The 24,114-nt window shown below is 39.7% G+C and overlaps 1 protein-coding gene across 1 annotated transcript; it reads right to left on the reverse strand.

Annotated features, from left to right (window-relative positions):
- Positions 1 to 15,456: 15,456 nt before the first annotated feature.
- igf3 (insulin-like growth factor 3) lies at positions 15,457 to 23,519 on the reverse strand. The gene is made up of 4 exons (XM_072366965.1): positions 23,395 to 23,519; positions 20,427 to 20,571; positions 16,699 to 16,880; positions 15,457 to 16,608 (listed from the first exon to the last, which is right to left on the reverse strand). Exons 1-4 carry the CDS (start codon positions 23,437 to 23,439, stop codon positions 16,420 to 16,422), a joined length of 561 nt encoding a protein of 186 aa, XP_072223066.1. The 5' UTR covers positions 23,440 to 23,519; the 3' UTR covers positions 15,457 to 16,419.
- Positions 23,520 to 24,114: the final 595 nt, after the last annotated feature.

The following is a 24,114-nucleotide window of genomic DNA, read 5'->3' on the forward strand; positions in this document are numbered from 1 at the left end:
ACCACGCAAGATGTATTTTACAGGAAGCCTTTTAATTGAAATGTGACCATGAGTTCAAATCCTCTGACAAGAGAAAGTCAGTGGGTCATTGTGCACACAGGTGTTTAGGCAGGATATCCTACTTGGCATTGCCCCAACTAAACACAAGCACACCAGGTTTGCTAATCACTAGGGAGCGGCTTCTGACCACATTCATTGCAGTAAAGCTTTGTGGTACCAACATTGGTTTGTTCTGTGTGAAATCCATGTAATCTTTTGTTTTATAAAGTAAGGGCTTTCAGGCTCATCTGAAATGCTTTCAGTTTTGGAAGCATTAGTTTCCCAAGCTTTATGAGCAATTTAAGACCTCAGGGATTGGGCTTAAGTCCGTGTATTAAAGCGGGCATGACAATGAAAGCAGATGTAAATGCCTCTATAAATAAAACAAACTGCTTAAAAAGACGGATTATACTTTGAAGATATATGCACAGAAAAAACTATATTAAGTAGTATTTGCCAAATGTGCACAATTAAGTCTGGGCAACTTTGTGAGTAAAACATCCACACAGCACTATAATATACAACCTATAGGACCCTCATGACCTGACATTACAGTAACACCCGTGTAAGAGCTCCAAAAAAGTGTGAGTATTCCACAGGATGACAGTCACAGGAATAGGTTTGAATGAGGTTGTCAGACCAGGAGCATAGGTCGGGCGTCACATCCAAGACTCAAGGAATAGACTAGGAGGCACAAGGAAAGACGGGTAAGTACGAGTTGCAACATTACTTGAAAGCAGCCACCCAAGAGATGTTGACAATCTACTCTGGTTGTTCCTGCAAGTCCTTAAGAGCAGCATCTTGATGAGATGCAGGTGTGTCCGGAGAGAGCAGGAATCAGACTCCATACCGGAGGAAGGATCCCAGACCTGCTCAGCCCGACCTGTGGCTCAAGAAAAACAAAAACACAACCAGTGAATAACCACGACAGACAACCATGGACTGTTGAGCAGCTGAAATCTTGGACACATTCCTCTGAAAAACTGCAACAATTAGTATCCTCATAAACCATTAAAAAGTGTCATTAAAAGGAAGCTGATGGAACAGAATAGAAAACATGGGGCTTGTATTTTGATATCTGTATTGAGCGCTTTTAAAACTGAGGAGGTCCTGGAATAAAAAGAAGTTGCTGTTCTGGTTGGTCAGAGTGGAGAAAAACAACAAAATGAACCAAAACCTCCAGTGTTCAGAGCACGGTGGACAAAACCTCAGTGCTAAACGTCCATAAATGAGATCTTTGAGACTTTGTCTCATGCATTTGTCACCAGGTTTGACGAGATGTTTAGAAGCTTCCACCTGACCCACAGGACCAGCACCCTCTTTAGGTGTGGGGACACCTAGGTGGTGCCTTTGAGGCACAAATTAACTGACTGTTTCATTTATGCATGTACACAAACATCTAATCCCTTTAAACACAGCATTATTGGGTGCTAACGCATACTGTGTTCAGTTTAACTCCTTAAAGCCATGCAGCATACACAAAGGCTGCTGGAGCTTCCCAGACAGGCCTGTAGAGGGTTGGAGCCAGAGGCTAGTGACTGAGGAGGGCATTTCAGGCTGTTAAGTGCAGAAATACAAATTCCTTACTGAGAGCAACGGCGCCCTCTAGCAAACTGAGGTCTTGTTGAAAATGTCTCAGGCAGTAACACCTCCCAAGGTAGCGAGCGCTGTCGGCATGCATCTGGCTGCCTGCGCTGAAGGTCCAGTGTAGGCCGCCGCACACACAGGGCCTTGTGTTTACACTGCTGCCGGCTTAATGAGAGGGCAACAAAGCTGAGCAGGTGGTCAGAGGCCAGTTTTTCCCACTGGCTGAATCAGACACTACAAACATGACAGAAAAACTGATGCATGCCTCAGAAAGAAGCCATGATTGATGCAAGTCAGCAAAATTTTACCAGAACTTTTTAATCATTTACCTTGGTGAATAAACAGAGTAAAAACATATGAGTGATTTTGTAAAGATTTAAAACAATGTCCTTTCCAGGAATTGGATGCAAGGTGCTTCCATTTAAGGTTAGTTTCTGTACTTTAACTGAATTTTCAAGCCTTCTTGTACAGTTTTTCTGATGACATTGAACTGGGGCTGCCAGCTGATTGAAATATTTAATCATGATTAATTGCATGATTGCCCAGAATTAGGTTGGGGCTTAGCAGAGGAGGTGGTCAACTTAAGGAGTGATTTACTTTTGAAATAAAAATCCGAACGGCTCGTTAAATGAGGAACTTTCTGACTAAGGGAAAATAAAAAATTCCAGGAATGTTTTGGGGGGAGTTTTACACTTGTTGGTGAGTTCAGACACCCTAATAAATATGATCTAATTAATATGTCACCTTTGATGTTCGAACTACTCAGTGAGGTCGGCTTTTGGCGAGGGGAAGTGTGGATCTCTGCATCAGCCGAGCGTTTGTTAGCAAGTGATATTTTGGACATTCAATGTTGACAGTAACAGCAGATAACTTTGGTCTTGTCAAAAGAGTCATCTCGCAGGGTTTGAGGATGAATCTGGCATTCAAAAGACCATTTTCTTTAACGATTTAAGCTTGCCATCCCAAAAATGAGGCTACATCCCCTCTTGATTTCCAAGGGTCACATTCACAGAAAATGCCTAACTTATGCCTGCGTCCAGTAAAAGTTTTGAGGTACCGAGGGGAATTTGTCAAGTTGTTATTAACATATATTCTTGACAATCCTACTCTCTACCCCTCGTTTTGAAGATCTTAGTTTATTCCCAATTAGGGGTGTACAGAGTAACCAAGATTAGTTTCATTACTACACCAGGACACACACACAAAAAAAAAAAAAGAAAAAAAAAAAAAGTTGGTTCAATGAACTGAATCTACCATTAAAGCCAGCTTGCCAGATGCTGTGCTCAGATCAAAGCAGCACATTTCTACCTTTGTGCTATGGGAGGGAAATACAAGTACAACATGTCCACATATGCTAATAAAGCCAGCTCAAGCAAGAAAAACACAATAAAAAGACATGGATACTGAAACCACAACCCTGAAACTTCCAACCACAACCCAACTCTGGGAAGTCAAAGGTAATTAGAATATCCATTTCCTGATTTATTGCTTTACAATCTGACAGTGTGACTGAGAGGTGACATGATGCTTTACATACATTAGAGCCGTGCAAAAGATGCTTATTGGGCAGTATTTCACCAACAAATGTGTGCAAAATTTGTATATCAAAGTAGCCAGAAGTCAAACAAGAACTGTGCTATGAAGGACTGTTCAGAGGGTTTCTTTGGGCAGGTATTAATCAGGACTGGCTTCTCCAAACACCAAAAATACTTGCAGGTCTAGCCGTTTATTCAATACATCTATATAATCAGTTCTGTCCAGAACAGATGAAAGAACTACAGAAAAAAAAAAAAAAAAAATTCATCCCTACATCATATCCCTTTGCTATGAGGTTATATACATGTGAATGCGGAGATTTACAAAAAAAAAAAAAAAAAAAAAAAAAAAGCACTGTTCATTGCAGTTATTTGAGAGGATTGGCATAATCTAGTAACAGTTCGTTGCCCTGGAATTTAAACAGCTAATGTTCTGAACATGTGAAAACTCTGCATTCTTCAGCAAAAACCACCTTGTTCTCAAAGCTGTCACACCAACGCAAGCTCGTAACGGCTCTGCTCTGAGAAGAAATTAGGCTCACAGGATCAGGGACTTCTTTTCAATAACTTCTTAAAAACACATTTTTATATAGACTAGCATTCGTGTGACCTTGTAGTTTGTTTTTAATATTTCAAACTTTTAATTTGCATTAATGTTGTACTTTTATTTCTTGTTGTTTGGCTCACAGTTTGTTCTACCTGGTCTGTAATAATACAGATTCGGAGTAGTGAGCGAATTCTCATCTTTGGCCTTTTATTAAGTAAACTGTTTAAAGTTTGTGGTCGTAAGAATGATTCTTAATGAATAGTATTTATAGAAGATTTGCATTGAAACAGCAGGCGGAGCTGTCCTTTAAAAGGTTACTTTTTACTTCTATAAATAAAATGTACTTTTTCACTTTCACTGAAATAAATTTGAATTAATTTTTAAGCAAAAAAAGATTTACGTACTTCTGCTTGAGTAAAAACTTTGTGTAACCTCTAGTCTTACCTTTTTCTCTTTGCCTGAGGACAGCCACCGTGGTTCTCCATCCTCAGGTGACTGATTTACCTACAGTATGTTGTGGTCAGCTGAGAATTTGCATGTGACACAGGATCCCAGACCAGTTTTGTTCCATTCAACCCGGTTTCATAGAGATACTCCTAAATCGTTGTAACACACCATAATGTGGTGGTGGAACCTGTTTGTGATGGTGAAGCAGTTAGAAGACCCAAAAATCAAAACCCAGGAGGAATACATATGGAGAGAGATGACAATCTGAGCACAGGTGTGTGGTAATCAACTGAAGTGAAAACAGGCGTGAAACAAAAGAACAGGAAGCAAAACTAACAGCAGTGCAAAATGGGAAAAAAGATCGTAAAATAAAACCCAAAATTTTGACGGTGTTGAAATAATACATAAGTAATGCAAAAACAGCTTAATGCCAGTTAGTAGTTTTGTTGTTTTTGCCACGATAATACACCAAACTGCCTGTGTAAGGTGAAAGATCATGTTGTTTGTAGCCTAACTTCAGCAAGAAAACTGAAATAGAGCTAGAACTATTTGGTTGTTGCTGCAGTTGTTTATGTTTATGCATTTGGCAGCTGCTTTTATCCAAAGCGACTTATAAATGAGGATATAACATGACAGCTACATCAAAGCTAACAATAAGCTACATAGAAGGAAAACTAGTAGTCAGGCTCTGTCAGAGGTGACAGAGATGACAGTGTAGAAATAGAGTGCAGGTATAGAGGGAGGTACAGAAAGAGAAAGTGCAGTTGGGAGGGTAAGGAATTACAGGGTAAATGCTAGGGTAGGAGATGCTCTCTGAAGAACAGCATCTTCAGGAGTTTATTGAAGATAGACAGAGATGCCCCTGTTCTGGTAGCTCTCAGTAGGTCCTTCCAACACCGTGGAACAACACATGAAAAGAGTCTGGATTGTCATCCACCATAACGTTGTCTTATGATGACAAAATCCATGATTTACAATCATTAAGTAATCTGTTGTTGTAAATCTGAAGGTCTCATTGAGTCATAAAAGTTTATTCAATGAGCCCATTTGTACACTTCACCACAGAAAAAAAGGAAGTTTGAGTTTAAAGGTCCAGGTTGTAGAATGTAGGGACTAGTCTATTGGGATGTTTTGCATGTATGGTTTAGGAAGAGGACGTCATTGGATATCAGTGGGTGTGTTAAGGTAATGAAAATGCAACAATTGTAATATTCACAAGATTCTTCAGTAATGGCAACATAGTTATGTTAATGTTGCATTTCTACCAGAGGATGAACATCTAAAGACTGCATTAACATTTTTTATTGTTGCATAATGTTAATTTAAAGTGGAAAAATAGTTCTCCAGGCTTTCTGAAGGTCTCTCAAGGTTTTTCTTTGCAGCCTGTCACAAAGACACATCATTGGTTCTCATTTCTTTAGTTTTATCTATGAAAAACACCAAAGATAACAGTTTGACAGACAGAAAATAGGATTTTTGCAGCAACAAGATGATTCAAAAAGAGCTATTAGCTGAAAACTAGCAGGGAATAGGATCCAGCAAAGACCTGACAGGACCTGAGAGATGCATCTGGACCTTCAGCTGATCCATCTACTGTTGGCCCAAGCCTCATCAGAAGAGGTCTCCATGGAAGGGTGGCTGTCAATAAATCAAGGAAGGGAAACAGGGAGAAAAGGCTGAGCTATGCCAAATGACACAAGAAGTGGACTGAAAATCAGTGGCAACAGGTCTGGAAGACCTCAACTCTGATCTAAAACTTACGCAGGGCATCAACTCTGGTTTTTAAGTGCCAGTAGAGGGGTCTGTTTGTATTACTTTAATGGGAGAAGCTGAGCTGCTGAGCTTAAAAATACAATAACAGTGAGTGTTGAAGAATATCTCAAGGCCAGACATTACAACTCTACAGATAACCCTAATTCTCTCAAAGCAGCTGAGATTGAGGTCATATTTGAGTTCACAGAGGGAGATGACTTCAGAGGGTAACTTTTGGGATTTCAGCATGTGAACTAAACATTGCCAGGGGATTCACAATGCTTAACCCTCATCTATTTTAGGGGAAATTTCCTTAATAAGGAGATGCTTTTTTTAAAAAAAATCTTCTGGTTGAGCCTCACCTGCTTCATATGCGCATGTTTGTCCTCAGTCTGTGTTTCTGTTGGACGTTTTTAGGAAAGAGTGGAGTAGAACTCTGTCAAGATTTAGTCTTGAGCTGTACTCACTCGTCATGCGAATTGACAAACATTTTTGACTATAAAATTTTGCAGTTCAGGGCTTTAAAAGGACCGCAGAGGTAAATCTTTCCCACATGTCTGCACAATGCCACAGCTGGCTGATCCACAGAAGAACAGAGCCGTTGGTCTTATTGAGGCTTACCTAAACAAAGGAGAAGCCGTAAGGTGAGTGAATTTTGGCATCAGCAGTGGCGAGACCTTTGCAGTCTGACCCCATCAGGTCAGCAGCGTGGGCCTACTGCACATCGGGACTAACACATTTGTTAAAAATCAAATACGGAATTTTTTGTTGAGATAAATAGAATTTTATTGTGAAATAAATGTATATTGAAACTACTGCAAATAGTAAAACAGCCTGATGAAGGCTTCCATCTTAGTCAAAAAATTTTATTATGATAGTTATGGACTCAGAGTGCCTTGGGTTTTTTTCCCCTCTTGTTTTCTGTCTGCCCAGCTGTGTTGCTGCTTCCAGATGAAGTGTTGTTGGTCCACTCTGAGTGCTGACTCTTTGCTAGGCACCTTGTGTTTGCAGCTGCTCTGCTGCAGATGCGACCCTGCTGATATGGCACAAGGAAAAGGAGAGCATCCAGATCCCTCTGCAGCCTTGACAGAGAGATACAGAGCACAGTCATGGTGGACTATCACAGTCGGACGCAGGTGATCCCGCTGGCACTCAGCCTCTCTGCACAAAATAAAACTGCAACAATAAAAGTGTGTGACACTGTGAAACCAACACTGTGTCACTTTTTTGGAGGTTTCATGAAACTGTAGCTGATTCAACCATCAATTCAGCTGGATAGTGATACATCAAACCTGATTAGGCCGTTGTCAAGAGAGGTCAGTGCACTGAAATTTAAAAAAAACAACTCATTAAACAAATGTGCTGTAAATTATGAACCCATCTTCATGTAATTGACAACACAGCCATCATAAATACACAAAACACTTGCCAACAGAACTCTGTGCTGCGAGAACTGACAACAAATCAAACACAGGAACATGTTGCAAATCACACTGATGACAACTTTCTGTTTCTAGGGATACAAAAACGTAACAAACAATGCCCATAAGCCGAGAATTTAATACAAAACATTAACACGAATCATAGGTTCACACATTCTGACTGATTATTAACCAAATCACAAAATGGCTGCTTAACACACATCTGCAGTAACATCGTAACCACATCACCTGCACCAGTGATGAAAAGTCAACTTTAATCATTTTAAAAGTCACAAAATATTAAAAGACAAACGTGTCCCAGTTTGGTCTGCGGCTTTTTTTGTCCCCGAGATAAGTTTGTTGTCATCTTTTTGCAAATATTGAGTGCATTTGATCCACACGTCTCTTGAAATTGTTGAAAAACCTTTCTGAAATTGTGGCATGATGGCCTATTCACATCAGCAAGCATATGACTGGATAAAAATACCTATCCTTAAAGCTTAATATCTATTTAATTTAGGAATTATCTTCAATATGTCCACTAGAACGGTGAACAAAAAAAGCAAGACTTGCAAAAAGACTACAGTACAGTACTGGGATGATGTTTATTGAGAGAAGAGATGTCTAATGGACCAATTCTCTTGGTCAGGACTGTTTCGGTAATTTTAGCATGTGTGTAGATCTTCTAACGCTGATAAAGGAAGTGTGTCGGGACATGTTGTCATGACAGTGTGGAAAATACATATTAGGACAATATAGCTCACCAAAAATTGTAGTGATGTGCTGGTCGCTGGGAAGGAATCTTTTCACCATAATGTATGTTACTGTGCATATGAACACCGAGCAACATTCTCAGACTTTAACAAATTATATTACCTCATCTGAACTTAACTAGAACTTTTAAAGTCTAACAAAATAGTAGCGTAGCAGAGTGATGGAAGTCAAGCGTCCCATGTTCCAATGCTCGGTCGTTGTTAGGTGTGTCTCCACCACCATACCTGTTACATGTTTATAAGAAAGCTGAGGAATAACATTTTCCTGTCTGTGTTCACTATTGCCGCAGATGTTGCGTCACTCACCCCTGCAGACAAATAAATGCAGATAAGCTGCGGAGCAGGTCCCTGTGCATCAGAAGATCATGGTAAAGGGGTATCCTGTGAATGAAAAACATGATGCAAAGGCCTCTCACCAGGTGTCAGTTTGTGATTAACTGGGAATGAGAATAAGTTAGCATGAGATGATTTAGCCTAGTGGTCATCCGTGGTATTGCAATTTAAAGGTGTCGTATTTTGGACTCGTATATCCTCCGAGGCTGCTGATAGATGGAAGACGCATGCTCCTCAGCTCAGTACAGCTGACAACAGAACATTTCCACCAGAAGCTAACTTCATCTGTCGAGCAGGTTGGATGTTAACTTAAGGAGTGACATCAGTTTGAAATGAAAATTAGAGCGGCTCGTTAAATGATGAACGACAACAAAGAGGAACCACAAAAAAAAACAAGGTTTTGTTTTTGGTGGGTTTTACACCTAAGAATTCTTAAGGACCCTTTTGTAATGTGTGGTTTTTGTTCCTCTGTAAAATGTGTGAGATAATCATCAAGTCATTTAAAGACAAGGTGTACAGGAGGACTTGGAAATGTTGTGACTGCTTTAAGTGGATATAAACATGAAAATACATGTCAAAAATCAATCACTGTGCAGTAATTTGGGCTCCTCTCTGCCATCCTGGAAGAGATAGCAGTCGACAAGATGGGTGGACTCAACAGGAAGTAAAGTAATCAAGCCCCGATTCTAACATGCATTTAGTGAAAACCCCTCAGGTCTGGTGTCTTAAGCCTTTAGATCTGAGGCCTTGAGGTTGTGTGTCTCCTTTGTGTTTGAACTAAATCAGTCTACTTGAGTAGCAGAGATTGTAAGCCTCTGACACTTTGCCCAGGGCTGGCCCCACCAGTTCAGCTCAGCTCAAGATAAGCATGACTTTTTATCCCATGTGAGGAGGAGTCCACAGTAAAAGAAAGAATGAACATATCTGACCTCCATGTATGATTGATATAGATATTCAGATACATTAAACAGACGCACATCCTGTAAATCTAAACTGTGACAGCAGCAAACAGATGACGCCAAAGACAAAAGTTACTGTATTCTTTCATCACAGATTTGCTGATATTGTCAGAAAAAGAAAAAAAAGACTTTGGGCAAATTGTTACCAGCATATTCGTTTTGGACAACAACAGCCAACTCATGGCCATGAGAATCAAATGTAAGTGGGGGCTTTATTAGAATAGCTGCATGGGAAGAGGCGGGAGTAATTTCCCTATCTGGAGTGACGCAAGCTGCCACAAGGAGAGAGAGCTCTCCCTCCATACCTTATCAAGCCAGCTGTGAACAGCTCCTTCCTCAAAATTTTATAACGGATGACAGGTTTTTCTTTTTTTAATTTAGCAGGACTTCAAAAGTAAATGTGTTTCATGACACAGCAATATTTCAGAGCATGGAGAGAAAACTATATTCTTATTTACATGAAACAACACAACAAAGCTCAAAACACTCAGAAATGATCATGAACAGGAGTGTCTGTTGAAAGAGTGCAGTTTTTGATGCTGTTGAAAACTCCTTTGCAGGCGGACAAGACCAACCTCAGCCGGAACAATGTGGTTCAGTCAGCCGTGGCATGATGCAGTTCTACTTTTATTGCCTTGTTTCATGGAGGGATTAAATTAAGTGGGACAAAAATCAAAATAGCTTTCTTTTGCAAGCCAGCAAGGTGGACTGGCAACAATTAGAAAACACTGACATTCAACTTAGCTTCTTCACCTAACTAAAAGACAGAAATGTTTAAAATGTCAAAGAGATCAAATAAATATTTAAAGTTCTGTGAAAACAGCTGTTTTGGCATTACAATCATCAGGATTTATTGAAGAGGCACAATAAAAAGTTATTTATGCTGGAAGTTTTGTTGCATTTGCTCTTGCTGTCACAATAATTTGTGTTATGGTGGAGAAGATGAGGCTCCAAATACAGGTAGTGATCCAGAAGCAGGCAGGTGCAACATAAATTAACTTTTAGTCGATGAATTAAAGCACTCCGAATGCAGGAGAACCATAAACTTAAAACAGTGTTGAGTCAATTCTGACTTAGAACCAAGTCAGTGTGACCTGAGATGGACAAGACCATATATAACAAAGACAATAACGTAGAAACTGAACTGAACAAAGAAAACCTAAGTACCTGGACCTTGTATCAGCACAGTGACTTACTCTGGAAATTTAACCTGCTCCAGGGCAGGTTAGATTTCAAAGAAAAGAGTTCCAAACATGGAAAAATCTCCACCTCAAGAACGATCACTTCTCGTAGAGAATAAGAAAAAAAATAAATAAATAATTTAAAAAAGCCAGGAGTCTCTGTCCAATTCCTACTGGAGTTAAAAAGTGAAAATGCAGTTTGTGTCATGGCTTGAAGAGCCCAACGTAAACAGACTTCAGAGTAGACAGGGAATCCAAGCAGGTAGTCGCAAAGGTAAGTAAATCCATTGCAGGTATTGACAGGAAACTCGAGGAGGTAGAGGCAGGTTGAACTGTGGAAACCGAACGGATCCAAGAAACAGGTAAGAAACTTATTTTAGATAGACAGCAAGAGATACTCAGAGGAGACCTGATTACCACATGGAAGATGAAGATAATCTGGCAAAGACTGGCTGCTCCTGCCGGTCCTCAAGAAGGTCTCTTAACATGGGTAAAGGAGAACAGGTGTGTAAACAGGAACTGGCCAGGGTCTGCCCTGAGGAAAACTCTGCAGCCTGCTCAACCCAACCTGTACCTCAGCACACCTAAACACCACAGCCAGGTATAATCATGATAGTTTGACTTTCACTCAGATGCATCTTAATTAGAAATGTATCAGCCAAAGGAAATGATTCTATGGCCTAAAACAGGGATTGATTACTCTAAAGCAGGGGTTTCCAAAGTTGGTCCTCGAGGACCGCTGTCCTGTTATTTAGATCAATGCATCATTAGCAGGCTTGTGCAGAATTTAACACTCTTTTGAAGAGATCCATTTAATCTGAATCAGGTGTGTTGAAGCATGGAAACATCTAAAACCTGCAGGACAGTGGCCCTCGAGGACTAACTTTGGACATCCCTGCTCTAAAGCTGGACTTTTAAAGATTTTTAACTAAAATGTGTGACTTCATTAGTAAAAAGAATCATCAATGAAATATAACAGATCTCCAGATTTCCAGCCAGAATTAAATCTGACAGAATAATACTGAAACTTGAAGAGGGAAAACCTGGGTTGACTTGCTGAGTTGATAACCAGCATCTTAGTATCACATAGATGCAATGGAGATAGCAAAAGTTATCTCCATTTTTAGGGTCACTTAAGCCAGATCACTTAAGCCAGCAAGATACTCTGGATATACTGAACCTGCCTTGTAATACAGGACACATAACTGAGGGAGATAACCACAAACAAGATACAGGTGAGGCAAAAGTAAAACAAAAAGTAAACTCAACAGACAATTCAAGACTGAAAGCTCGAGAAAAATCAAACAGGAAGTGAAGTTAATCAGATGCTGGACGTAAACTGATTACAAAAGTTAACTAAAATACAGAACAGTTTCTTTGGTTTTTCCATTTCGATCTCAGCTTATTTTCAATTTTTTGCCTTTTTCCTTGTCCATACTCTAGATTCTTGACGATTGATTTATTTGTGAAGCTTATCTTGTTGTCTGAATTCTTACTTTTTACCTGTATTTTGCCAAGAAATCTGTCTTACTTCTCCTATAGATGCATTCAATCAACCAGGCTTGGGCTCTCTAACTTTTGCATGGTTTAAATAATGAGCATAACTTCATGCTGAAGTTTTTCCAATTTACTGTTTCCAGTATTTTGTCAATTAGCTATTTTGAATGGTAGATCTTAGGATACTGGTTCAGGTGGGGCTTCATTTGCCATGAGAGCTCACAGTTCACTTAATCTTCTACTGTACCACACAACCAAAAAACAATGTTCTATATCATCATACCTTTAAGAATTTATGGTAAAATTGTGACGAGCAGTATCATTACTTTGTGATTTAGTTCCAAGGGAAACTATAAATTTATGTCCTCCCTCTCTTAAAGCATAACCACAATAAAGCTAGTTCTATGTATAATAATAAAGTAAAGCTGAGCTTTGGCCTTTCAGATGTCATAACTTCATCAAGTTATTCAACACAAAAAAATTGTTTTGTGGTGTTACAGTGGCTTTAACTACCAAAAACTAATCAGTACATCCTTTAGTTCAGGTGTTCCTGAAACTGTACAAGTAGAGGGAAAACACATGCTGATCATGGCTAGGCCTACCAACACCCGTAAAGCTCCCACTTGTTGTATCTCATTTGTTTCATATCTGTCAGCTTATATCAGACATTTCACCTGCTTTGCGTGAAACAAGAGTTTGAAACCACTCATCATCTTTGGGCTTTTATGGTGCCAACACAAGAATGTGCTGTGCCACCACTCCCCTACTGTGCAAGCTAGAAGTCCAGCCAATATCCTGTCCTAAATCTGCTCTTCACCAAAACAACTCTCACCCAGCTTACGTCCACTGGCTGGAAGTGCAGTTACATTCCAGCTGGGAGTCGACTGCTTTTATCAGATAAAAGAAAGAATACTTCTGAAATCAGGTTCCCTGTAAAAAAAAAAAATCAATTTCTGCCAAGAATAAGGGGCAAAAGAATTTCTGATTCAGCTCCACACCTCTAAATCGTTGAATGCTTTACTTCTCAGAAGACAAAGTCAGTTACTCCGTGCATTTGTGCCCACAAATTTAAACTGAAATTACATTTTGATCCGATTTGATTTTTTTCCAGTCTTGTTCGTTTCCATATTGCAACATTACTTTGAAATTCTACAGCTGAATGTGTGGATTTCTGTGTGAGAAGAACAGCAACATTCTCATGGAATGTGTATGTCTGAATCTTATGAAGCCCGAGCCAGCAGCCAGTGACTTTAGGTTAGCATAAAGTTGGGAGGTGGAAAAGGTTAGCTTTTCAAACGGAAACACGCCACCGCCGCCGTGCCCAAAACCAGGCAAAGTGAGCAACTGTCTGGGTGTCCAAAAAGTCCCAGGTTTATTCTTTACTTTAAAGTCTGATTAGCTCACACCTGACTAATATAACTTATACGTCAAATGACTTCAAGGTAATCTCATCACATCTTACAATACTTAAAGTCGCTCCATAGCAGGTATTATTTCTCAAAAAAATTATATTTCACGAACTGAATATATCTTGGGTTATGACTACATTCATCAAGCAGCGAATGGGAAATGAATACGCTTATCTGATCCAAATCTCCATCTACAGTCACTAACAACAGCTCGCTCAGCTGGGTTTCTTACAGTACATGCAAAATAGCTGTACAGTCCCACCCAGCAAATAGTTACGATAGGTTCCCCAGTCTTTCACATTTCAATCTTTTACTTTGAGAGACTATAGGTGGAAGGCTACTCTGCTGATTGGTAGCCATAGCACTCATGGCTGATTTCACTCATGATATATTATGTCTTGTAACACCTTAAAAAAAAATTAAAAAGGCATCAAATGCACATGCCAATATGGTTAAAAACTTGATTTCTCGCAGAGAGGGACTTTAACAGTATTAAGTCTGATCTGAGATAAATATTATATTTCCTATATTGAGAAAAATACAGGTCTCATAGTCGTCATCTTAATGCAACAAATGTGACTGTGATCTTTTAATTTCTCTGAACTCCTTATGTTATTTTTTTCTTTTTGAAGCAGTTGCTCTTTTCTTTAGATTCGATGAACATAAAACAAACTTTTGTGTGATTTTCACAGTATTTCTTTGGTTCATTGCCATGTTGGGATGTTCCTCCTCCAAGGGTTAGGGTAGAAAACATTTTGACATTTCAAGTTAAATTCTTGGTGCCCTATTACCTTTCTATGATAGCTTTTATATTCATGCAACTCCATATCATCAGTCTCACAACTCTATGCATCAATCAGCAATTTAATCTTTCTGTGCATCTGACCAAATAATGTGCTCCAAGTATTGACGTGGTTCTTTTCTCAAGATTTATTCAGCAACGTTTTATCTTACAATTTTGTGCCGGCCTCTTTTTTCTGTCTTGGAGGCCATCCAAAGAGGTTGACATTACACACCGTCCTTCATGCTGTCCGAGCTGTCACAGATATTGATAGTCTCCACGTCAAATCTGAAGCATTTGCCTGTCTGTTTTTCACAACCAGATTATGGAAGGGGCTCTGGCTCTCTTTCGAAACACCAATGTTCCTGGATCTCACCATTAGATTTTTCAGCTCCAGTCCCAAGACTGAAAAGATTCTGGTGTGCACAGGTTAATTTATGACTATAATTCAAAACCCATGTTGATAACAAACTTTTTAACTTGGCTGATAGTGATCACAAGTGTTGCAGTGACGTTTAAGGCCTGTATTTGGAGTCTTTCTCAAGTTCAGCTCTTGTTTTTCATTGTGCACAAGGGGAAGTATTACACTCTCAATGAGAGAAATTTAAGAGGTAAAATACAATGACGCACTCCTGTTGTGCACTCTGCTTGGATTTATTGGAAATTTTTACCACAAAAAAAAGAATATAAACAGGCCCCCCATTCTCCATCTTATGGCATTAAGGAGTTTCAGGAGCCTTATTTTACATTTGTTAATTTATTTCATTATAAAACTTTGTCCAAGCTTGTATTATCTCAGAGATAAAAGAACTGTAACCATAAATTCAAAAAAGTTAATGGTTTTAATCATTCACATTTTCAATGTGCCACATTTAAGACTACTTTCTGTGGAGCACTATAATCCTCTCAAAGAAAGATGACTTTGTTTGAATTTATTCACTAATCTCTCAATAATGCTGGTTAAGCATGAATCTATTCATTTTATCAGGCGGCTCCTCACGGACAGTTGAGATGGCCTTCAGAGCTCTTTTACAGAGATAACTGCAGCCCTGTCAAAGTGCAATGAACCAGCTGTTTATGATCGCGCTGAATGTCATGTCAAGCTGTGTTGAATGTGTGAAACATTTGAAGCTAGCTTGTCAAACCTCAGGTGACTAATGGTTCAAACATCACACGGCCATCACAAATATCAATAGAATCTTAATATTTATTTTAGTTACAGGATATCATTGTGAAATAAATAATGAGTAAACTAGACCTTTCTAACATAAACATGTTCATACATAAAACCTAAAATCTAACATGCATCATTCAGTCAGTATAAAAACTTACACATGATAATGCTACATTCAGTAACAAGTGCTATAAAATATATGAGGAGATGCAGTGTATTATAGTCCACAAACATTTACGGTAACATTATTTTAATACATGAGTGAAATAAGCTGAAATAAGCAAACCAGTAAAATATCAACTAAAGTGGCTTGCATGTTGCAGTAAACACTGCATTACCTAAAGTAATCTAACTTAACATGTGCAAGATGAATGTGCTCAGCAGTAAACAGCAGTCGGACATGAGCCGGTGAACTTAGTGCAGAATTTAGCAGCTAAAGAAACATATCTGATACCAAACTAGAGCTAAAAGGAGCAGAAATTTTTGGAGGTACAGTCGTGACATACGCACCACTCCAGATAAGTGCTAAGGTTGCTATACGGCTGCTAAATATGTAAATACTGTTTGATAACATATGTGTTTGGAAACGGTCAAAACCAAAACCTCATGAAGATGTGGGAATGCTCAGGTTACGGTATGGAGCCAACATAAAACAGTTGTGGAGGAACCAGAATGATCAGGTTCTGTTCTCTGGCCACGGAAAAAAAGGGTGTTCATTTTTGTTCATTTTGTAAATGCTGATCTGAAAACAAGTGAGTGGTCTGTTTGTTCCTGGAACTGAGGACCTTTTATGTAGCTGCCAGTGTTGGTGACACATCAGATAGCAACTTTTTGTTGACAGTGCTCTGGGGTGATTATTAACAATTGTGATCAATATTTACCAAGACAATCTCTTTTGGTCAGCATTAAACTTTCAGATTTATCGGGTCTAGTGCAGGAACAATAAATATAACATTTTCCCCTAAGTTCAGATCTTGTAATTCTTCAAAGGGGACTCCCAGAGACTGAAGGAGGCAGGCTCGTTGGGCTCTGCGTGCTCAACCTTCTGCGCGATGATGAAACTTTGTTTTTCCGTGAAACTGAAGGCTGCGTTTTCTTTCTGTAAGATTTCCTCTTTCGACTGTTGGGAGCTCCCATGTGTTCTAAGAGTCTCTTCTCAAATACTGTTTGGAACTGCAAGACAAATGGAAGAAAAAAGAGCTGAGTTGGTGTAAAGATGGAGGCAAACATAAAACAAGGCATTTCAAGATGTCTTGGTCCTACCATTTCTTGTTTTGTAGTGGTATACAGTGCTGGGGTTGTGGCTGGAGAAGTTGTGGTTTGCTCCGGGCTCTTTGGTTTGGCACAGTACATCTCCAGGTGTTGAAGGTCACATCCAGATGATTTGCAGCACAGGTCCACTATCCCCTTTCCTCTGGACCGCGCCCCATATCTCGTTGGTCTTCCTTAAATTAGAAATAGAAAACGAATTAAGCTCAATTGTGCTTATGAGGTCCAAAACAAATATGTTGGGTATTGGAAACCAACCAGACCAGCTAAAAGATGTATGTATGCATATTTCCCAATGCAGAGATTCAACATAAACATGAAGGAGAAGAAGCTAGATGCGCCTGACATTTCCCATCTCCCTGCTGTTTTATTTAGAATTGTACATTTTGAGGATTTGGTTTTGACAGAAACCGCTCATGGCTTTAAAATGACTTGGATATGACTGTCAATGAGATCTATGCTCCCAACATGAAATGAGAAGCTCGCTCTTTCCATTTCACCCGTTTCTAACAGCTTGTGTAAAACAGCTGTACGAGGTTAACAACAAGATGCTTCTCTGAGTCTCACCCAAGGCGCCACACTGAACGGCATTCACAATCGCAAAATTTAACATCTACATTAACAAACATCGTGAGGTGTTTTAATGTGACGCGCTGCAGTTTACAGATAAATAAGACAAACACTGATCAGTGCAGATGAGGTCCAGAATCCACTTGCGGGAGGTTTGAACGATATTTTGGAAGAGGTGTTCAAAGTGACTTAAAGTCTTGGTTCTGTGGTGGCTCGAGCTGTGGAAACTCAACCAGTTCTCAGCGCGTTCTGGCGCTGATCAGACCCGGTCAGAAAAGAGGAAGCTATGCTGTCAGCACGGTGAGGTTTTGGAAATCATGAAGCTTGGCACAAATGGAAACAGAGACAATGCAAACTCCACACAGAAAGAACCAGCCGGGATTCGAACTGGGAAGCCTCTGCTGTGAGGCGGCGGTGCTAACCGCGATTAAGCCCACGATTAAGAAAATAAGGAGCAAAAATGGTAAACGGGTAACCTTCACATTGCTCTAACTTGTGTCTCCATCGAGGCAAGAATTGTGCTTCTCTTTGTTTGCACAAAAAGTACAAATTCCAAATTTCATGAATCCTGGCGGAGAGGTGGAACATGGAGAAGAATAAAAAAAATTAGATTTCACTGAATTCTGGTGCAGGACGGGGTCACGTACAGCACTGGCCTTGGCAGAGGACACATTATCTGAGTGCTGTTCTTTCAGCTTTTATTAGCAGTGAGACAGATTAAATAACACAGTTTTCACAGATGTTCACACATGAACAGAGAATTCCATTCGGGACCTTCTGATGCCTTCCCACACATTAAATCTTCCTGAAGATGCAGAACAATGATGCAGAAAGTCCTGTTAACTGATCCGATTGGCTGTAATGAAACAGCCTCCACTTTGCTGACTTGAGCTCAGTGTTCCTCTAAGAGATACTCTCAGCTGCAGCCCCCCACATTGCACCTTTCTTTGCTATTAGTGAGAAATCGGAGCTGCTCTCAGATAACAAGTGTTTTTAACAATAAGGCTATCGCACCCTGAGGCACAGTGTTCTGGTGAGTACGTTGCCATTTTGGTGGATTGCCATCAGTCTGATAGCAGATGCAGAAAGTGGCCTTGGTCAGAGCAGGGTGAAAGGTAATCAGGTGAAAGGGCTTCTGGGTAATTGTGTGCAGCAGCAGAGGTTTATATAATGAACCGTTACTGCACAGATCAAAGCAAACAAACCAGAGATCCATGTGAAATTCAGAGCGGCTGCAGAGTTGTGTTGTGGCTACTTGCGGCTCGATAAATAAACAGGATGTGTTTTTGTTGTTGCTGAGCTAATAAATCGCTGCAGCCTTTTCATTTGCACACAATAACCGTGACCACGTCTGTGTTATACATCTGCGTGAGTGTGGAGTAACCGTCACAACGTTCGGTTCCATCAGTATTTGGGTGTTTACTGAAATTAACGGTTACTATCTGCATTTCTGTTGGAACAAGATAGAAACTACAGATGATCTTAATTAGCCGCGGATGTTTTCAACATCTAAATCCTGACGTCTGTCAAACACCGGTCAAAACAAGCCATACGAGCTACGTACCCAGAGGCCGGTAATGCATATGGTATGAATCATGAATGAATCATGAATCAGGTTATCTGCAGGCCTTGGAGAGTCTTCAATTCAGCTTCTTAGATTGTCTTAGATTTCATTCACAAACATCTTCTTTCCTTCCATGGGCAGCAAATGTGTGTTTATGCACACTGCAGTTTATTAGAGTTCAGGGCTCAGATGCACAAACCACAGAAAGTTTTCTACTTTAATACTTAACCTCTCCTTAGCAGAGGGGCCCTTTAATGGGTAGCTCTCCTAAAATATCTTTAGAGCTCTCCTAAATGGATGAAAATGAAAGCCTTTACCTGGAAGGAAGAGTTTTAGCAGCAATAAACTTGCACAGACTGTCTTAAATTCAGCATCTTTAAAAAAAAAAAAGTATGGCAATAAAATGACTTAGATTTCATTTGCAAACAGCTTATTTCCTTCCATGGGCAGTAAACGTGTATTTGAGTTTTCTCAACTTATTCTACTTAATTAGAGGGTTTAGTTGCACAAAGCATCTAAAGCTGTGACATTTCTCCTCAACTGAGGAACTCATTTAAGGGTAAATCTCTTAACATATCTTTAGAGCTGTCCTTAATTAAGATATTAAAGGCTTTTATGGCTGACTGGAAGAGTTTTAACGACAAAAAACTTCTACATTTAACAGCTAATTTAACTGAAATACAGCAGCAGAAAATACCTTAGACGTTTCACTGGTTTAATCAAGCGCTCATCATTCAGCCTGCGGATCAGATACAGGTGGAGATACCTTACAGTCTTTTCCGTTAAAAGGTTGCTGAGCTCTTTTGTGCTAAACCTAAGGTAAGGGAGGAGTAAAACTTAACTAAATCTTGCTCTGTGCAGCTGGCCTCATAAATAGTTTCTGAGATCCATGAAGAATTTAAGAATATAGAAACAGAATTTAAAAGAAAAATCCTTTTTGTCACGGTGTTATTCTGTTAGTTTGACTTGTTTTCCAACATTCACAGTAATTTCTTGCTCAACGACAGCATGTTATTCTGCCTTTCCTCCCCAGATTTCCCGTCTAATTTATCCTCAGTGACAAATAATTAATTAAATAATCAGTTCACAGGGATTCTGACCAGCACTCGAGTTACGACACAGCTAGATAAGGAGGAATGTCTGTTACGTACAGCAAGCAATTTATTGAACTATCTAAATTAAATAAATTCAGGTTATGAGTGCTGTCAGGCATTAACCTGCACTTTATGTGATTTAGTTAAGAAAGCAGAAACCCAGATAAATACATAAAAGGAGACTTGAGGGATGGAATTAAACTGGTTTGAAGCATTTAGAACATCTAAAGGTTATTTTACATGAACTTTCCCTAACTTGGGTTTTAACTTGGCCTAAATCATCTCAGTAATGAGCTGTACTTTTAGTCAGTTGTTCATCAGGGATCGAGCCAGGGAAAACAGGCAGAAACAGGTGGAGAACAAACAGTATAGGGAAAACAGGCAGAAACAGGTGGAGAACAAACAGTATAGGGAAAATAGGCAAAAACAGGTGGAGAACAAACAGTATAGGGAAAATAGGCAAAAACAGGTGGAGAACAAACAGTATAACTCACCAAAATGGATTCCACGGTCCCCACACACTAATCTGAGGTCACTGAGGAGCTCGGAGCCACAGCGGATCTTGGCTGCCTCCGAGGAGAGAGGCCAGCCCGCCAGACACATGGTGGAGTAGAACATGCAGATCCGAACACACAACACCTGAGAAAAAGGAGACAACCATACAACTTCATAAAAGATTCTGATTCGCTCCGTTTAAAATGCTGAAGCCTCAAAGGTCATCTTTTCAGGTGTCTTTCCTCCATCACAGAAAGACCCGGGTTAACTTTCTCTTTTTCTCCCTCCTCTTTTCCGACTGTCTATCTGATGTGGTGTTACTAAATGACCTTCCTCTCCTGAATGGGCATCTAAAATCATCCCATAGATCCACTTAGTTTAATCATTTTGTATTGTTTTAGTGGGTTTTAGCAGCATGAGGGTGATGTGGCTAATCATGTTTGGGATCTATGATCTTCATTGTGCCTCATGCTTTCCAATCATACAACTACTCAACATTTTCCTTCAGGTTTTCAAGGTTTTATACCTCGTAAACTGGACTGTTTTGAAGGAAGTTCTGAAAGGAAAAGTGAAAAAAATAACATTCAAGTGTATTAGCAAACTGTTCTGATGTCTTTAGTCAGGAAAGAAACAGTTTAAACCACAAGCCTTAGATAAAGAATAATCTTATTGAAGTGGGACTGATTGGACTTCACTAGTTACCATGGGAAACTAAACTAAACTAGTTTAGAAATGACTGGTTTGGGCTGAGACTTTTGGTAACGATTCAGTGTAAATTTGTAAAAAATCTGTGGAAAATTTCCCCCCACAGAGAACAATGAAGCTTTACCTCTTTGGAGCCCAAAAGCTGAAGCACACTTTACAGAAGAAGCATCTTTTAAAGTTCAAACAGGTCAAACGAAGTTAGACTTTTGCTGAGTGAGTGAGTTTTTTTGTATAATTTATGGTTCTGCACAAACTTTTATCTATCTTTTAAAGGTTTTTTTTTAATTGAATGTTCCAGTTAGAGTGTCTGATTTCACCCATATTGTTGATTCCCTCCCATTGTATTTGAGCTCTTCATATTTGGGTCTCTTCAACCTGCCATAAAATATATCTGATACAGAGTAGATGAATAAAATATATATTTGTGTGTTCAGGACAAGATTGTGCCACTCCCCCATTCAAGAACTTTTGTGATACAACTCATAGTTTTCATACAGAGGCTGTTTGTTTGAGTCTCTATTTCCAGTCTGCCTCTGCATGCTCCACTCCCCCACTGCTACTCAAAAAAAATAAATCACCATAGCAACCTCCAACTGTTTCTCAGTGAAACGCTCCATCATGGCCACACTGTGTAACCTCAGCTTTTCTGACAAGAACAGGAGCGAGAGGCTCTGTAGAATTCAGGATTTAAATTCCAAAATAAAGGAAGTTTTTTTTATAATAAAAATATGCAGTCGCTGCATCGACACCTCTCTAAATTGTCTAGTTAACTTGAAAGTTTTCATAATCACTATTTTCTGGGTATGTTTCTTCTTTAGATTATTGCTGACCTGTGAAATTAAGAGCCCAGGACCTTTTTTTAACAAATGTGTTCAAGATATTACTAACTAAGAAAAGAGCAATCCATGTCAGAATTTGGAAGTGGATAGTCATAAAGTTATTTTCTTCTTTCCCTTTGATGGCAGGTTTTAGGCCAAAATCATAAATTCAAAAATGTGATTTTGGCCAGTGTAATGCTTGCATTGTGGGCTTTGAAACTGGCAGCTGTGCCGGGAGGCAGCTGCTGTTAGAAAAATTCTTCCGCAGAAGATGGAAAAAGAAAAGTGGAATGGGAAGGAAGAAAGATCGGAGCACAAGACGAGCATCCTCTTATCTGTAATGTAATCATACAGCAGGAGCTGAGGTAACGTACAGTACAGCAGATAGACAGCCGATAAACGTCATTGGCACAATAACAAAAAATATATGTATTTTCTTATCTGTTAGTAAAGCAACGTCTCCATTTTTTGTGCCAATTTTCACTCCTGTGATCATAATTTAGACCCAAAACTTGCCATCAAGTAATCGGACAGTTCCACATCAGAATGTGGATGATCTATTTTACAAAGAGCGGAAGAAGAGATACCTCTGTGGATTAACACTGGATAGGAAATTCTATGTTTAATATCCCTTTAAAAAAAAAAAAAAAAAAGACAGACTAACTGCGGTGAGATGATTATAGTCAGTTATTTTCATAAGAATTATATAAAACCTATGAATTCCCCCTCAGCATATCAAGCGGCTCAAAATGTTTTTGAATCCCTTAGAGTGGAAAAATCAATATTTCTAAAGTCAACATTGTCATTTTGAATCCATTTCTAACACATTTAATCAGGCAATTAATTCAGTTTACAAAGAAACCCGGGTGTTTCACGGCTCTGTGATTTCTGCGTCGTTTCATGGGAAGTTTTCTGCTCAAGTTTTAGAGGTTCGGTTGGTGAGTTTATAAGCCTCCATTGAATAAAAGGCTCCTTTTAAATCCAAGCAAATATTCATCAGTAGTAACATCTGTGCAGTGCAGGCAGCTGCAGCCTGGAATAATGGAGATTTGGAAAAGTGATTCATGGGTCGAATATTTGAGTTGTTGTCCAGATGCCGCTCCTGAGAAAATCCTCCCACTTTTACTGAGTTTGGAACCAGCACCGAGAGCGCTCTGGCTTGTGCATCACCACTGGCTGAGCTCACAGTAAAGTCAAACGTTAATGATCTTCCTATTGCTCTAAACTTTATCCTGCGTGTTGCATGTTGAAATGCACATTTGTCTTTTTGCAGCAATCCGAGCTGCTGTGAAACTATGTCATGTCAACATAGGGACTCAAATTCATTTGCAGGGAATTGCTGCCATAAAGTAAAGTGCTACCAGAGAGGACATCTTCAGCAGAAAACCAACTTGTTAACTTCTCAGAGAGGCAGGAGTGTCTGCAGTGTGAGGCAAAGTCTTACCTTAAGTGTGAGTGGTCTGGCCGGGCGGCAGCATGAGGAGTGCATCCTGTCCGAGTGGAGGGGCTTCAGGAGACCTGCAGTCTTATAGTGAGGCAGCAGGAGGGGAGGTGCACAGCAGCGAGGCTTACTCCCTCCTCTCGTCACAGTTTCTTACTCAAATCTCATCCAAAACTACTATCAGAGTATGCATTGTGCTATCACCGCTATTATGTCCTTACAGCGTCGCAAACATGATGAAATCGACTTCTACTCAGAGCATATGCATGCTCATCACCTCCGTATGCATGCAGAGAGCTGCAACTTGGATGAAAAAGTCCCACTGTCAGGTCTGTTTTTGTTGCTAATAAAGACAATCAAGAGACTAATAACAGCAATAACTTTCACTTGACTTTCTATACAGTTTGTGTGTAGAAGCTCGTCATTTCCAGCCGCTGTGACGGCACCTGGGCGTCGAACAGAGACGTCACGTTTTCAGATGTTAGCTTTGCTCGTCTCTGTGAGGTCCGAATCATCTCACCAACGTTAATCCCAAGAAATGAGCTTGAAATCAAATGAATAATTCTCAGTTTACATTCCTTACAGTTTGTGAGTGTCAGCGGCAGATGGATGCAAATCGTGAGGGAGAACATTTGAGCTTCTCAACAGTTTAACTTGGTGCATTTCACAGCACGACCGCTGCAGAAATCATCGGATTAACATGCTGTCGCTCTGATTTCACCG

Source organism: Leuresthes tenuis, unplaced genomic scaffold, assembly GCF_036924035.1.
Source record: "Leuresthes tenuis unplaced genomic scaffold, fLeuTen1.0.hap1 SCAF_16, whole genome shotgun sequence".
Lineage (NCBI taxonomy): Eukaryota > Metazoa > Chordata > Actinopteri > Atheriniformes > Atherinopsidae > Leuresthes > Leuresthes tenuis.

What these genes read in the sequence shown, in the direction of transcription:
- igf3 (XM_072366965.1), bottom strand. Translation starts at nt 23,439, where the DNA reads ATGCACTCCTCATGCTGCCGCCCGGCCAGACCACTCACACTTAAG. An exon ending in CCAGACCACTCACACTTAAG is followed by an intron (nt 20,572 to 23,394) that starts GTAAGACTTTGC and finishes CCTTTTTCTCAG; the next exon opens with GTGTTGTGTGTTCGGATCTG. An exon ending in CCACTACAAAACAAGAAATG is followed by an intron (nt 16,609 to 16,698) that starts GTAGGACCAAGA and finishes TTTGTCTTGCAG; the next exon opens with TTCCAAACAGTATTTGAGAA.